The 12,636-nt window shown below is 54.0% G+C and overlaps 1 protein-coding gene across 1 annotated transcript in view; it reads left to right on the forward strand.

Moving 5' to 3' along the window:
* TMOD1 (tropomodulin 1) overlaps window positions 1-12,636 on the forward strand; it is a 62,219-nt gene that overhangs the window by 34,670 nt on the left and 14,913 nt on the right. Inside the window, exons 5-7 of the mRNA XM_056117105.1 lie at window positions 130-260; window positions 2,126-2,233; window positions 5,196-5,339. Coding sequence (XP_055973080.1) covers window positions 130-260; window positions 2,126-2,233; window positions 5,196-5,339 — 383 coding nt within the window. The remainder of the gene's footprint in view (window positions 1-129; window positions 261-2,125; window positions 2,234-5,195; window positions 5,340-12,636) is intronic.

Below are 12,636 nucleotides of genomic sequence, written 5' to 3' on the forward strand. Positions count from 1 at the left end.
CCCAGGAGCCCCTAACCTTACGCTCAGCCCCCCCACCTCCTTCTAATGCCCTTTCTTTGAGGGCAGGGGGCCCACCCCCGGCCCCCTCACCAGCCTCCCGGTGACCCTCCCTCTCGTCGGCCCCTCTAGGTGTAATCAAACCCACGCAGTACAAGCCGGTGCCTGACGAAGAGCCGAACTCCACAGACGTGGAGGAGACTCTGGAGCGGGTCAAGAGCAACGACCCGAAACTCGAGGAGGTCAACCTCAACAACATCCGGGTGCGGCCCCTTCCTTTCCTTCCCCTGGGGGATGGGGGGCGGGGTGCGCAGTGCTGAGAGAGAAGCAGGGCCCTGTTCAGGAGTCGGGAGTCAGCAAGGGCTGAGGAGGCCCCAGGGTGCGCGAACCCCTCCCTTAGTCCAGCTTCCTGTCCGAGGGCCAGGCTGGGGGCGCACGCCCAGGCCCACCAGCCCCGATTCCGGCAACGCACCCACGTCATCCCACACCCCAAGCCTTCCTCCCTGGGAGTCAGACAGTCCGGGGGCACGGCATGCCCGGGATGGGAAAGCCCAGCACCCCCAGACTTGGGGTTGGGTTGACTTGACCCTGGTAGGGTTGTCCCCATTCACATGGATGTATCCAGGTGCACCACCTGCCTCAAGGCTCCAGGATATCCTCTCAGCCGTGGGCCCATCTTCCCCAGGACAGGGGGGTGCCGGTCCTCTTGGCATGGGGAGCCAAGCAGTGGGCCCGGCTGCATGACTCCTGCTCAGCGCCGACTCCAGCTCTTCTTTCCCTTCTCCCCTTTCCCGTCCCTGGCCACCAGCCTGCGGCACCATCAGATTGGGCTGCCAACCGCCGTCCCCAGCCCCCCTGTCCTCCCCACCTGGCCCTGGTCCACAGGGAGCTACAGTGACACGGGAAAGGAGAGAGCTGGGAAAACACAGCCAGGCTGGGTCTCCTGGGACTTCACCATCTGCTGGGTAGCAGATATTGAGAGCTGAGACCCTTGGGGGAACCCGGCTTTGAGCTCCAGCTGTGACACCCAGGGCTGCGTAGGCACCGGGGGCCTCAGGCATGCACTTAGCCCTCCCCGGGCCTCAGTTTACCCCCCCCCCCCCACTGCACGTGGGGCGGTGACACTGGGTCAGTGATCTTCCCTTGAGGAAATAGACAAGCTGATGCTCAAGCCCACCTCTGTTTCCGCACTCTGCACCCCAAGCCCCAGACTCTCGTTTTGTGGGTTGGGAACAGGCCAAAGTATCGGGGTTCGGTCCAGGCGGCAACATCCTGTGCTGTGGGGGCAGCATGGAGGCCCTCCAAGACAGATATCACTCAGAGACCCTCCAGCAACAGCTCGCCCCCTACTCACCTTTCCAGAAACAGGCCAGAGAGGGTGAGACGCCCCCGCTGCCCACCCCAGTGAAAGCCCACTGGAAGCAGGGCCAGGCCTCACGTTCCTCTGCATCATCTCTCTCGATTCTTCCCCTGTCTTGTCTGCACCCAGAACCAGGGCTGGTCCTTCCTAGAGTTTTCCAGGGACGATTTCCTTAGTCTGTTTATCAGCAGAGAGAGAGGACAGTGGGAAGGGCATTCGCATGTGGTCAAGTCAGGTTCATGTGGTCTCCCGAACACTGCCAGGGGCATTTCCTGTATGGAGAGCCTGGAGTAAGCCCTGAGCACTGTCAGGGGTGGCCCCATAACAAAAATAAAATTTTTAAAAAATTATTGATTGTTGGGGCCCGGAGAGATAGTATAGCAGACAGGGCATTTGCCTTGCACATGGCCGACCTGAGTTCCATCCCCAGCATCCCATATGGTCCCCCAAGCACGGCCAGGAGTAATTTCTGAGTGCAGAGCCAGGAATAACCCCTGAGTATTACTGGGTGTGACCCAAAAAGCAAAAAAAAAAAAAAGTATTCATTCTTTATCTTTAAGTTTTCTCCCAACTCAGCCCTGAGGAACAAAGCCAGAAAGTTTTTCTCATTCCAGGTTATTTGGAGGGAGGGGTTTATGAGGGGTGTAGTGGGGGTGGCCAGGTAGGTCTGGAACTCACTTGAAATTGCTTGAAATGAGGGTGTCTGCTTTCAGTCTGTCCCACCTGCCCCTGATGGGTGCTGATACCCAATGCTCTCTCTCTCCCCAGAATATCCCCGTCCCCACCCTCAAGGCCTATGCGGAGGCCCTCAAAGACAACACTCACGTGAAGAAGTTCAGCATCGTGGGCACTCGGAGCAATGACCCGGTGGCGTATGTACGTTCTGCCCTGTTGTGCAGCCTGGGGGGCAGGGAGCAGGGGTAGCAGAAAGATCAGTCTGAGCAGGTGGCCTTATCTGTGCCCCAGGGGGCGAAGCAGCTGGCTGGTGGCAGGCACTGGGCTAGGAGCCAGCTCAGGCTGTGGAGGGGACAACCACCATCCGGGCTCCATCTAGCTAAAGCCACTGCCAGCCCTGCTCCTCCCACCTTCTGTAAGACCTTCTATAAGATGTCACTGACACGCTGTCAAAGGTTGAGCCTTATGAACTTTCACATATATATCTGTAAATATATGTGTGTGTATGTGTGTGTATATATATATATATATATATATATTTCCCTCTATGATTGGTTGCCTACTATTTGAACCCCATCAAATGTGGTGTGGTACTCTTGGCGTATGGGTAGGGTGTGTCTTATGATGTGTCATGCGGTCACAAATGTGGTCGCAAATGCGGCTGTGCCTGCCTGTGCCTTGATTCTTTTTCCTCCGCAGTTATCCCTCTGCTCTTGGTACCTCGTTTAATAGCGTTGTGGCTTGGGAACAGGCACAGTCTGATTTATGGTCTCTGACATTTGTCTCATGGCCCAGACGGGGTTGACTGTGGGCGAGAGAGTGAGGCCTGTTGTTCTTGGATGAAGCAGGCGGGCAGATGGCAGCTCTGCCCAGTGGCTTGGCCGCGTGGCTGAGCGCAGCCCTGGCCTCTCTGCTCGGGGCCTGCTGTGTCTGTTCCTTCCTACCAGAGGGCGTTGAGGTTCCGTCCAGGAAAGTCGGGTTCTCTGTTTCTCTGCACATGCCTGTTTGCTTTTGCCCCCTGCGGTTTGACACTGATTTAAGCATAGATACAGAGGGCTCAAGAGATAGTACAGCGGGTAATGCACTTGCATCTGCAGTTCCCAGCACCCCATGTGGCTCTATGGGCCCTGCTCGGAGGGATCTCCTAGCAGAGAGCAAGGACTAAGCCCTGAGCACCACTGGGGCTGGCACAAAAACAGAAACCAAAAAAAGCATAGATTCATGAAAGGTGATTGTATCTTTGGGAAAGTGGACTCCTTTATCATGTTATAATGTTTATTTACTCCACTTAAAGGCTGTTTAACAACAAACAATTTTTTTCTGATTTAAAACAGGGTAGTTTCCTTAGGTATCTTTCAAATGATAGACATATCGGGGTCTGAGAGATAGTATAGCAGGTAAAGCACTTGTCTTGCATGCTTCTAATTCAGGTTCGGTCCCTGAGCACTGCCAGAAGTAATCCATGAGCACAGGGCCAGGAGTAAGCCCCAAGCACTCCTGGGTATGACCCCAAAACATAAAACAAAACAAAAAAAGGAGAGAGAGAGAGAGAGAGAGAGAGAGAAGATCCTAGTTTCTGTGCATGGCAATGGGGAAATCCCTGGATATAGGATCTCTGACTGCCCCCTACCCTGAGCTTGTCCATGGAACCACAGCTAACAAAGCCACAGAACCCCACTGCTGGGCTGTGCATGGGCAGAGGCTGGGCACCTCTGTGCTGGCACTCAGCCCAGTCACACACACACTTCTGGGGTGATGACTTTGCCCCAGGCGCCAGCTGCTGCTCTCTGCCCTGTCACCCGAGTGCAGGCCGACATGACCCAGTATTGAAATGCTCCGGGTGTGATGGGTGAGTAACACTGCCAGAGCTCCGTACACACACCCCTGTTGGCCCAGGTCCTCCCCTCACCCCGCCCTTCCCTGTAACCCAGGCATGGGTCTTCTTGGCCACCAACATGTCATCTGTATCAGCTCCGTGGTCTTGCCTCTTGGATTCCTGGGGAAGATTGAAAAAAAAACTGCAGTGGAGAGAACACAGACAACTCCCCACCCCCACCCCAGGGTCTGATCGACTCATGGTTACAGAGAAAGTAGACATGTCAGCCCAGGGTCGTGTGAAGTGGGTGAGACTGCAGGAGAGTCGACATGGAAGGTTTCCTGGGAGCGGGGGCTGCACAGGCTCTCACTAGGTGGGGGAAGGGGTGTGGCCGGGGAAGAGGGGCTGGGACATCACTCCAGACCACCAGGAGCTCCTGGTGTCACATCCAGGGCCTCTCAGCTGCTGATCTGCCTCCTCCTCCGTGACACTTCAGGTCCACCACCTGCACACTTGAGTCAGCAGCAGGTGAACCATCCCCGAGGGCCTCCTTCCTGAGCAGGCTCTGGGGCTCCCCCAGGGAGCAGCTCTCTGCTGGGAACTCAGCTCAGAAGTATCGCTGAGGACTCAGGCATTTTTAACCCAGGGGAGCATAAACTGAAGGCAGAGATGATCCCAGGAGAGAACCAGTCAGAAGGGCTGGAGAGATAGTACGCAGCGGTCAGGGCACTTGTGCCTTGCTCACAGCTGATCCAAGTTCAATCCCCAGCATCCCATTTGGTTTCTGAGCATAGAGCTAGGAGTCAGACCTGAGCACCAGCAGGTGTAGCCCAAATTTAAAAAATAAAATAAAATAAAAAGAAGAAGAAAGAAAAGAACCAAATAGGGTACTGTGAGTTCCATGAGGGAGGTCACAGCCAACTGGAGGGGTCGGCAAAGGTCTTGGCAAAAGTGACCTGGAGAATGGCCTGGAAGGATAGATGGGCTATGGCTTTAGAATCATAAAGGAGAGGCCTTTCCCACATCAGCGCTCGAGGAGCGACGGGGATGTGGTGGGGAAGCACAGGGTGCAGCCCTGAGTGTCCCTGAAAGGATGAGCCCAGTTACAGACTCTGGGAAGCTCTATGGGGGTCCAGAAGCCATGCAAGCTGGGGGGGGGGGGACCAGAAGGGGCACAGAGCTGCACTCAGGGGAGGTGCTTTCCCTACCCATCTTCCCTGGCTCCAGCAGCCTGGGTGTGCAAGAGACTTCTGCTCCTAGCAATTCCAGATCTTAGCTTCTTCCCCGGGGGGCTCCTGTTCTTGCTGCAGCTCAGGGGTGACTCACGGGGTTCCCGCACATCTCCAGGCCCTCGCGGAGATGCTCAAGGTGAACAGCGTGTTGAAGACCCTGAACGTAGAGTCCAACTTCATTTCCGGAGCCGGCATCCTGCGCCTGGTGGAAGCCCTCCCCCACAACACTTCCCTCGTGGAACTGAAGATTGATAACCAGGTAAGAGGGGTCACTCAGTAGGGGGTTCCCGGCCGCCTCCACCAGGCCACGCTCCCGGTTCTGAACTTGCCTGCAAGCCACTGGCCAGAGCAGCTGGGGCTGAGTCCAGCTCCCAGAGATACCCGTGGCTGCCCCATCGACACCCTCCCTCCTGCTCATCATGCCTGCCGTGTATTCTTCTGGCTCCTGCTTCTCTTCCGCCGGGAACCAGGAGCTCATTCCTCACTTAGCTTTCCCTTTCCTCCGTTCTTGGGGAGAGCATCCTTATGACCCAGAGAAATTGTCTCCCTGGACCCCTGCTCAGTGGCCTCCACTCTGTTCTCTGCTGCACACATCCATGCCTCAGCATCAGGGGCCCTTCCTCCAGAGTGTGGTGGCCAAACTGTCTCTCCAGCCACTGAGCTGGTCCTCGGAGCAGATTCTCGCTGGTCTTTGTCTTTATCAGATTAGCACATCTCTGTCCCCCTCTGTGGTTCAGGGGTTGATGCCTTAAGGCCACTCTTTTTTTTTTTTAATTTTTATTAGTGAGACACCATGAGGTACAGTTGTAGACTTATAAATTTTGTGCTTGGGTTTCAATTATACAACGATCAAATACCCATCCCTCCACCAGTTCCCATTTCCCACCACCACGGACACCAGTATCCCTCCCACCCCCATCCCCCCCATCCCACCCTGCCTCTGTGCCAGGGCATTCCCTTTTGTTCTCGCTCCCTTTTGGGTGTTGTGGTTTGCAAAAGAGGCAATGAGTGGCAATCATGTTTGGTCTGTAGTCTACTTTCAGCATGCTTCTCCCATCCTGGGAGGATCCTCCCAACACCCTTTATTTGGTGCTCCCTTCGCTATCTGAGCTGCCTTTTCCCCTAGCATGTGTGGCTGGCCTCCAAGCCATGGAGCAAAATTCCTGGTACTAATCTCGGCCATTCTTGGGTGTTAGTCTCCCATTTTGTTACTTTATGTTTCCCAGATGAATGCAATCTTTCTATGTCTATCCCTCTCTTTCTGGCTCATTTCGCTTAACGCGATACTTTCCATGTAGTACCACTTGTATGTAAATTTCATGACTTCATCTTTTCTCACAGCTACATAGTACTCCATTGTGTAAATGTACCAAAGTTTCTTTAACCAGTCATCTGTTCTCGGGCACTCAGGTTTTTTCCAGATTCTGGTTATTTCGGTTATGACTTTCCAAGAAGGTACTAATAAGAATGCCCTGTCTGGCAACAGCGTGTGTGTGTAGAGTTGAGGGTCTATTGTGGGCCAGGCGCTGCTCTACACACCTCACAGCGTCATCTCTCCTCTCCTCAGCAGTCCTGTGGGAAGTTGGAGTGAGCTGCCTTGGGTGGTGGTTGGCGGAATCTGAGACAGGCAGCTCAGGCTAAGGACAAGCTAGATTTGCAGAGCCTGTGATAGGGAGGAGAAATGGAATCCCAGTCTCTGACGCCTCGTAATGTTTCCAGTGCTGACACCCCATCCTGTCTTTGAACAGGGAACCTGGTTGTGTTTTTCTGCATGAAAAACATGTAGGTCATAGACATACAGAGACGCATGGGGGCGGGGGAAGGGGAGGAAATAGAATAGAACTGGAACAGGTGGCTATGCCTGAATGACATTGGATAGCTGCATTTTTTATCTTTCAAATCTCTGAAATTTGACAGGTGCGTACGGCTTGGCAAACCCTAATAAGTATGTCACCCTGCCCCCCACCCATCACCCAGCACCCCAGCAGGGCGATCTGATCTGCGCACTGGGACACATAATGGTGTCTCTCTCACCACCCCACACCACCTCCGGGGCAAGATGTAGTGCAAGGAATTGAGTGGCAGTCATGTTCGGTCTAGAGTCTACTCTCAGCACACATCTCCCATCCTGGGCGGATCTTCCCAACACCCTTTATTTGGTGCTCCCTTCTCTATCTGAGCTGCCTTTACCCCTAGCATGTGCGGCTGGCCTCCAAGCCATGGAGTAAAATTCCTGGTACTTATCTCGGCTATTCTTGGGTGTTGGTCTCCTATTTTGTTACATTATGTTCCCCAGATGAATGCAATCTTTCTATGTCTCTGTCCCTCTCTCTCTCAATTCCTCTTTTGCAAACCAAGCACCCAAAGGGAGAAAGAGAACAAAAGGGAATGCCTTGCCACAAAGGCTGGGTGGGGTGGGGGGAGGGGTGGATGGGAGGGCTACTGGGATCATTGGTGGTGGAGAATGGGCACTGGTGGAGGGATGGGTACTCAATCATTGTATAACTGAAATCCAAGCACAAAAATTTGTAAGTCTACAACTGTACCTCATGGTGTTTCACTAAAAAAAAAAAAAGATGTAGTGTAAGGAGAACATGGGGAGGGGGCAAATACTCTTGTTCAGGTCATGGACAAAAAGGGTGCCAGCCTCCAGAGGACTCTCGTCCGTCCTCTTCCCACCAGAACTCTTGTGAACTGCTTCAGTTTGCTCCTCACTTACTCTCAAGCCTTCACGGCTTTGCTCTTGATTTTTTTCCCCTCTTCTGGAATGTTCTTCCCTGTCCCTACCCCTTCTCGACCTGGAGAAATCCTCCTCTTTTCTTTTGGACATAGCTGCACCCTCTCCTCCCGGACGGGAGAGACGACTCAGTGAGCTAGTATGCAGGCTTTGCATGCAGGAGTCCCCAATTCAGTCACCTGTATTGCATGTTCCCCTGAGCACTGTCAGGAGCAGTCTATGAGCACTGAGTGGAGAGTAACCCCTGAGCACTGCTGAGTGTGAAGGAAAGAAAGAGAAGACCCTTTATTCCCAATAAGCTGACTTGTAACACCTTGTAACACCTTGCTGGAGCCGATAGCCTGGATGCTTCTCATTCCCCTCCAGCGAGGGTCCCTTGATACCTTGAAATTGCCCCAGGGGAAACGTTGGCACCTTGGCAATGGGCAAGCCCTGCCAAGTCAGTGCCCCCCTTTTAGATTGCCAATACTCTGCTGCCTTAGCCTGCCATGGCTCCTCTAAGATTCTTAAATGGCTGCTTAAGTGTTTTCTAATCACAACCTCTTTTGTACCCAGGAAACACACCCTAAGCAATGCTGCCAGAAACACCTCAGATTCATGACAGGGTTGATTTTGCATGATTTCATCTTATCTTCTTTTTTTTTGGTTCCTGGGTCTCATCTGGCTGTGCTCAGGGCTTGCTCCTGACTTTGCACTCAGGGATCACTCCTGGCAGAACTCAGGCGACCATCTGGGGTGCCAAGGATGCAACCTGGGTTGGCCATGTACAAGGCAAAGGCCTTTGCCACTGTACTATCCCCTACCTCTCACTGTACTATCCACTATCTCTCTGTCCCCTAATAAAGGGGCTGATTTTTAATTAAAGTTTTAGTTATGACACATTAAGAGCCTTTCACTATTGGCAGATTGTTTTTTCTTTGCCTGCATTCAGTTACACAAATGCGTAAGTGGCCTGACCCACCGTTTAAGAAGCTGCTATCTAAGCCTTGCCCAGAGAGAGGTCAGATCCCAGATTCTCTCCCTCTGTTTCCCTCGAACCTCAGCCTCCTGGTGGACGTCCCTGATATCAAGTTGGACTCATCTCTCTGCCCTGGCACAATGCTTAGGACTGAGCCCTGGTGGGAAGGGCTGCCCTTGATCGTTGTGCATGTTGTTCACTGAGCAATGTGGTGGCAGGGAGTGAAATTCAGCACACACTCCCCTCTCCAAGCCTGGCCATGGGGCTTTGCACCTCTGACAGGGGAGTTTTGGTTTTAATTCATCTACAGAGACCACAGGGGCCAACAGTGGCCTGCCGTGTGGATCCGGGCAGCACTGGCATCTTTGGGGAGCTGATCTGCCCCCATTTTCAGTTCCTCGCCCCCCCCCCCCACCCCATGCTTTCTACCCTCACCGACCCTGCCTTCCTGGAAGCCAGAGGACCAGAGCAGATGGAACAAAGGCAGCAGCAGGCTTGGCAGAGGCCTGTCCCTGGGATTAGCCACTCAGGTGACTGTTGGCTTGGCCGGGAGTAGGGAGGGGGTCAATCCAGAGCCACGGAAACCCGACTTTCGAGCCAAGTGGCCAAAAATGACCCGGAGCCCGATGTCAGGGAGCCAGCTGCCTACCTGCCCACTCCCACTGTGCCCTGAAGGCTGGGGTGGTGGCCAGGCCCCCCCTCACCTCAGGCTTACTCATTCCTACACTGTAAAACAGGGCCACTGAGGGCCTTTATTTCTAAAGTCACCTGGGCATGGGCCAGGAAGATGGGGACAGCAGGGCTGGCACTGGCCTCACACACTGCATCCCCTGGCTCTGTCCTCAGCACCCAACATGGCCCCTGCTGGAGTGATCCCTGAGCACAGAGCCAGGAGTAAGGCCCGAGCACCATCAGATGTGGCCCCATAATAAGCACATAAGGAGATCATGGTAAACGCCAGGATGCCATTGGCTTTTATGATTATGAAATAGTCAGTGCCATGGCTTATTCAGGCTTCTGAACATCCATTAGCTCACTGGGTCCTCATGGAGACTGAAGGGCAAGGGTAGGAGAGGGTCACACTCTGCCTGCAGCATCGATGAACACCCAGGGGTCCAGGAAGGCTCTATAGCGGACTCGAGGCCACACAGCCTTGGCAGAAGTTAGGGCAGCAGGTTTGGACCCAGATCTTTGTGGCCACCCATCTGGCGCTGTGCCTGTCTGCATCCTGGAAGGCTTCCCTGTCCGACTTCCCTGTGCCTCAGAGCAAGGCCGCTGGTCATCAGTGTACACACATGCACACATGTACACATATATGCACACGCATGCACATGCACCCCACATGCATATATACACACATGCACACATGTGCACACACACGCACACACATAAACCCACATAAACCCACATGCATATGTGTACACACACATACACATGTGTGCACGCGCACACACACACACACACACACACACACACACACACACATGCTCTGAATCTTTCTCTTTTTTGTTGTTGTTCCATTTGCACAATTGTTAAGCATGAGTTGTGCCCCAGGACTGGGCTCTGTGGAGACCAGGGACCCCATGGGTGGCAAGTGAGGGAAGGGCAGAGGTGACCGGCAACCCTGGAGCCCCTGCCAGCCACAGACAGGGGGCATAAGGTCCGTGGGGGTGAGGTGGCACCAGGGAAAACTGCTTGGAAGAGGTGGAGTTTGAAATAAACCCAGAAGACACATTGTATCTGGGACGAGGAAGTGGGGACCACATGGACTTTGAGGGGAGGGAGTCAGTGAGCAGAGAGGGGCAAGGTGAGCTTGCTTCCACCCAGGATGCCCCCAGGAAAGCCCCGATTGTAGAGAGAACTGATGGGGAAGTCACAGCAGCAGGCAGGAGGCTGTGCGCTGGGGGAGGCTGGGAGAGGATGGAGGGAGCACAGGGTATCCCGGTGGCAGCCCAGGGGACAGGAACTAGGGGAGGTGTCCTGCAGTTGGGCTGGGGGCCTAGGGAGGGGAGGAGAGACTGAGGACAGCACCCGCAGGCTGAGCCACATGGGACCACCACTCCCAAGGACACAGGCAGCGCGTTGGGCTGACCCCATTCCCAGTACACAGTGAGGAGCGTTGAACTGACCCCGCTTTCCTGGCTGGTCACTGGGCTCTCTGGAGCCTGGGGCCTTGAACTTGGCCCTCGTGCCAGAGACCTGTATCCTGAGTTCCAGGCCTCCCTTTTCCTTATACAGCCAAAGAATGGGGCTTGGGGAGCCGCGCCTGGGGTGACAGGGAGCCTGGCGGGCCAGCTCGGGATTGGAACCAGAGCTCTGAGCTGTTTACGGTCCGACGGTAGGTCCCTCTCCACCTCCAGGCAGTGCACGGGTGCCTGACCCAGAGCCTCAGGCACTGAGAACGCATCTAATCCCACCCTCCTTCTACAGAGGGGGAAACTGAGGCTTGGCTGAGGGATGGGGCCAGCGGTCTCAGATCAAGTTAGCATCAGAGCTAGGGTAAGTTTTTTTTTTTAACTTCTTTGGTGGTCGCACCTGGGGGTACTCGAGCTACTCTTCAAGGGGACCGTGCAGTTCTGGGGATCCGTCTGTACACAGGCCCTCCTCACTGCCCTCTGAGCTCTCTCCCCTCCTCTCAGGCTGCACTGATGGCAGGGCAGAGGGAATGCTGTCAGCTCCCCGGAGAGCAGGCACCATGGACCGGGTATCTCCCCCAACCCCCAACAGACCTTTTGTTATTTTGGTTTTGGGGGCCACACCTGGCTGTGCTCAGGGCTTACTCCTAGCTCTGCATTCAGGGATCTCCTTCTGGTGTGGTAAGAGGGTGCTGGGGATTGAACTTGCATCATCCACATGCAAGGCAAATACCCTACCTGCTACTGTCTCGTCCCAGCCCCTGGACCATTTTCAAACACGGCTCTCTTGCCTGATCATCCTGCTCCCGCAGCAGACCCTTGCCCAGGACTCTCTCTCCTCTATACACACACACACATACACACACACACACACACACACACGCAGAGAGAGAGAGAGAGGAGAGAGAGAGAGAGAGAGAGAGAGAGAGAGAGAGAGAGAGAGAGAGAGAGAGATGCAAATAAGGACAAGGTCCTGCCTGCAGGGAATTAGCCAATCCTTCACTTTTCCCGCCGGTGTTTGACAGTGAGGGTGTGTTTAATGTTTGAAGAGAGGCTCAAGGAAGCAGGGTGTTTTCTCGTACCAAATCAGATTGCTTCTTTAGCAGAAACTAGTTTAGAAACCAAACACAAGCTGCTCTGAAATAGGACCCTGGAGATTTGCGCACGAGGCAGCTGGCAGGCTTCACTTTAGATGAGGCTGAGAGTGACTTTGGCTTTTGAAAAATCTATGAAAAAATAAACTCTTTGGAGGCAGGAGGGGCTTCCACGCAGTGTTCAGCCCACAGGGCTGGTGGGGTCAGTGCCAGAGGGCCTCCAGCAGAGTTAGGGGGTCATGCAGCACCGGGGATGGAACTCAGAGGTCCTCGCACCCCGACCCGGCAAACCCGCTCTCAAAAGGCAAGTGAGTGTGTTCTTAGCCAGGCCTGCTCCCTCTTTTGTTCCTTAATATGTGGGACTTCTCCGAAGCAGCTGCAGCTCACGGTCTGTACATCATTTTCGTGACTGTAGTCTCGTTGTGTATTGAAATAATTCAGTCTGGAAATATTCAGGCTCCAAGCAAAGACAAGCACGTGCCACTGTCCTTCCTCAAAATGCCAATTATGGTGTGTTTCTTTTTCCCCTGACCTCACTTCTCAGCGTGAAAAAAAATAAATAAAGTCCATGGAAAGGAAAGAAGGAAGGAAAGAAAGAAATAAAGGAAGAAAGAAAGAAAGAAAGGGAGAGA

The sequence above is a fragment of the Sorex fumeus genome, unplaced genomic scaffold (genome assembly GCF_029834395.1).
Source record: "Sorex fumeus unplaced genomic scaffold, SorFum_2.1 ptg000034l, whole genome shotgun sequence".
NCBI lineage: Eukaryota > Metazoa > Chordata > Mammalia > Eulipotyphla > Soricidae > Sorex > Sorex fumeus.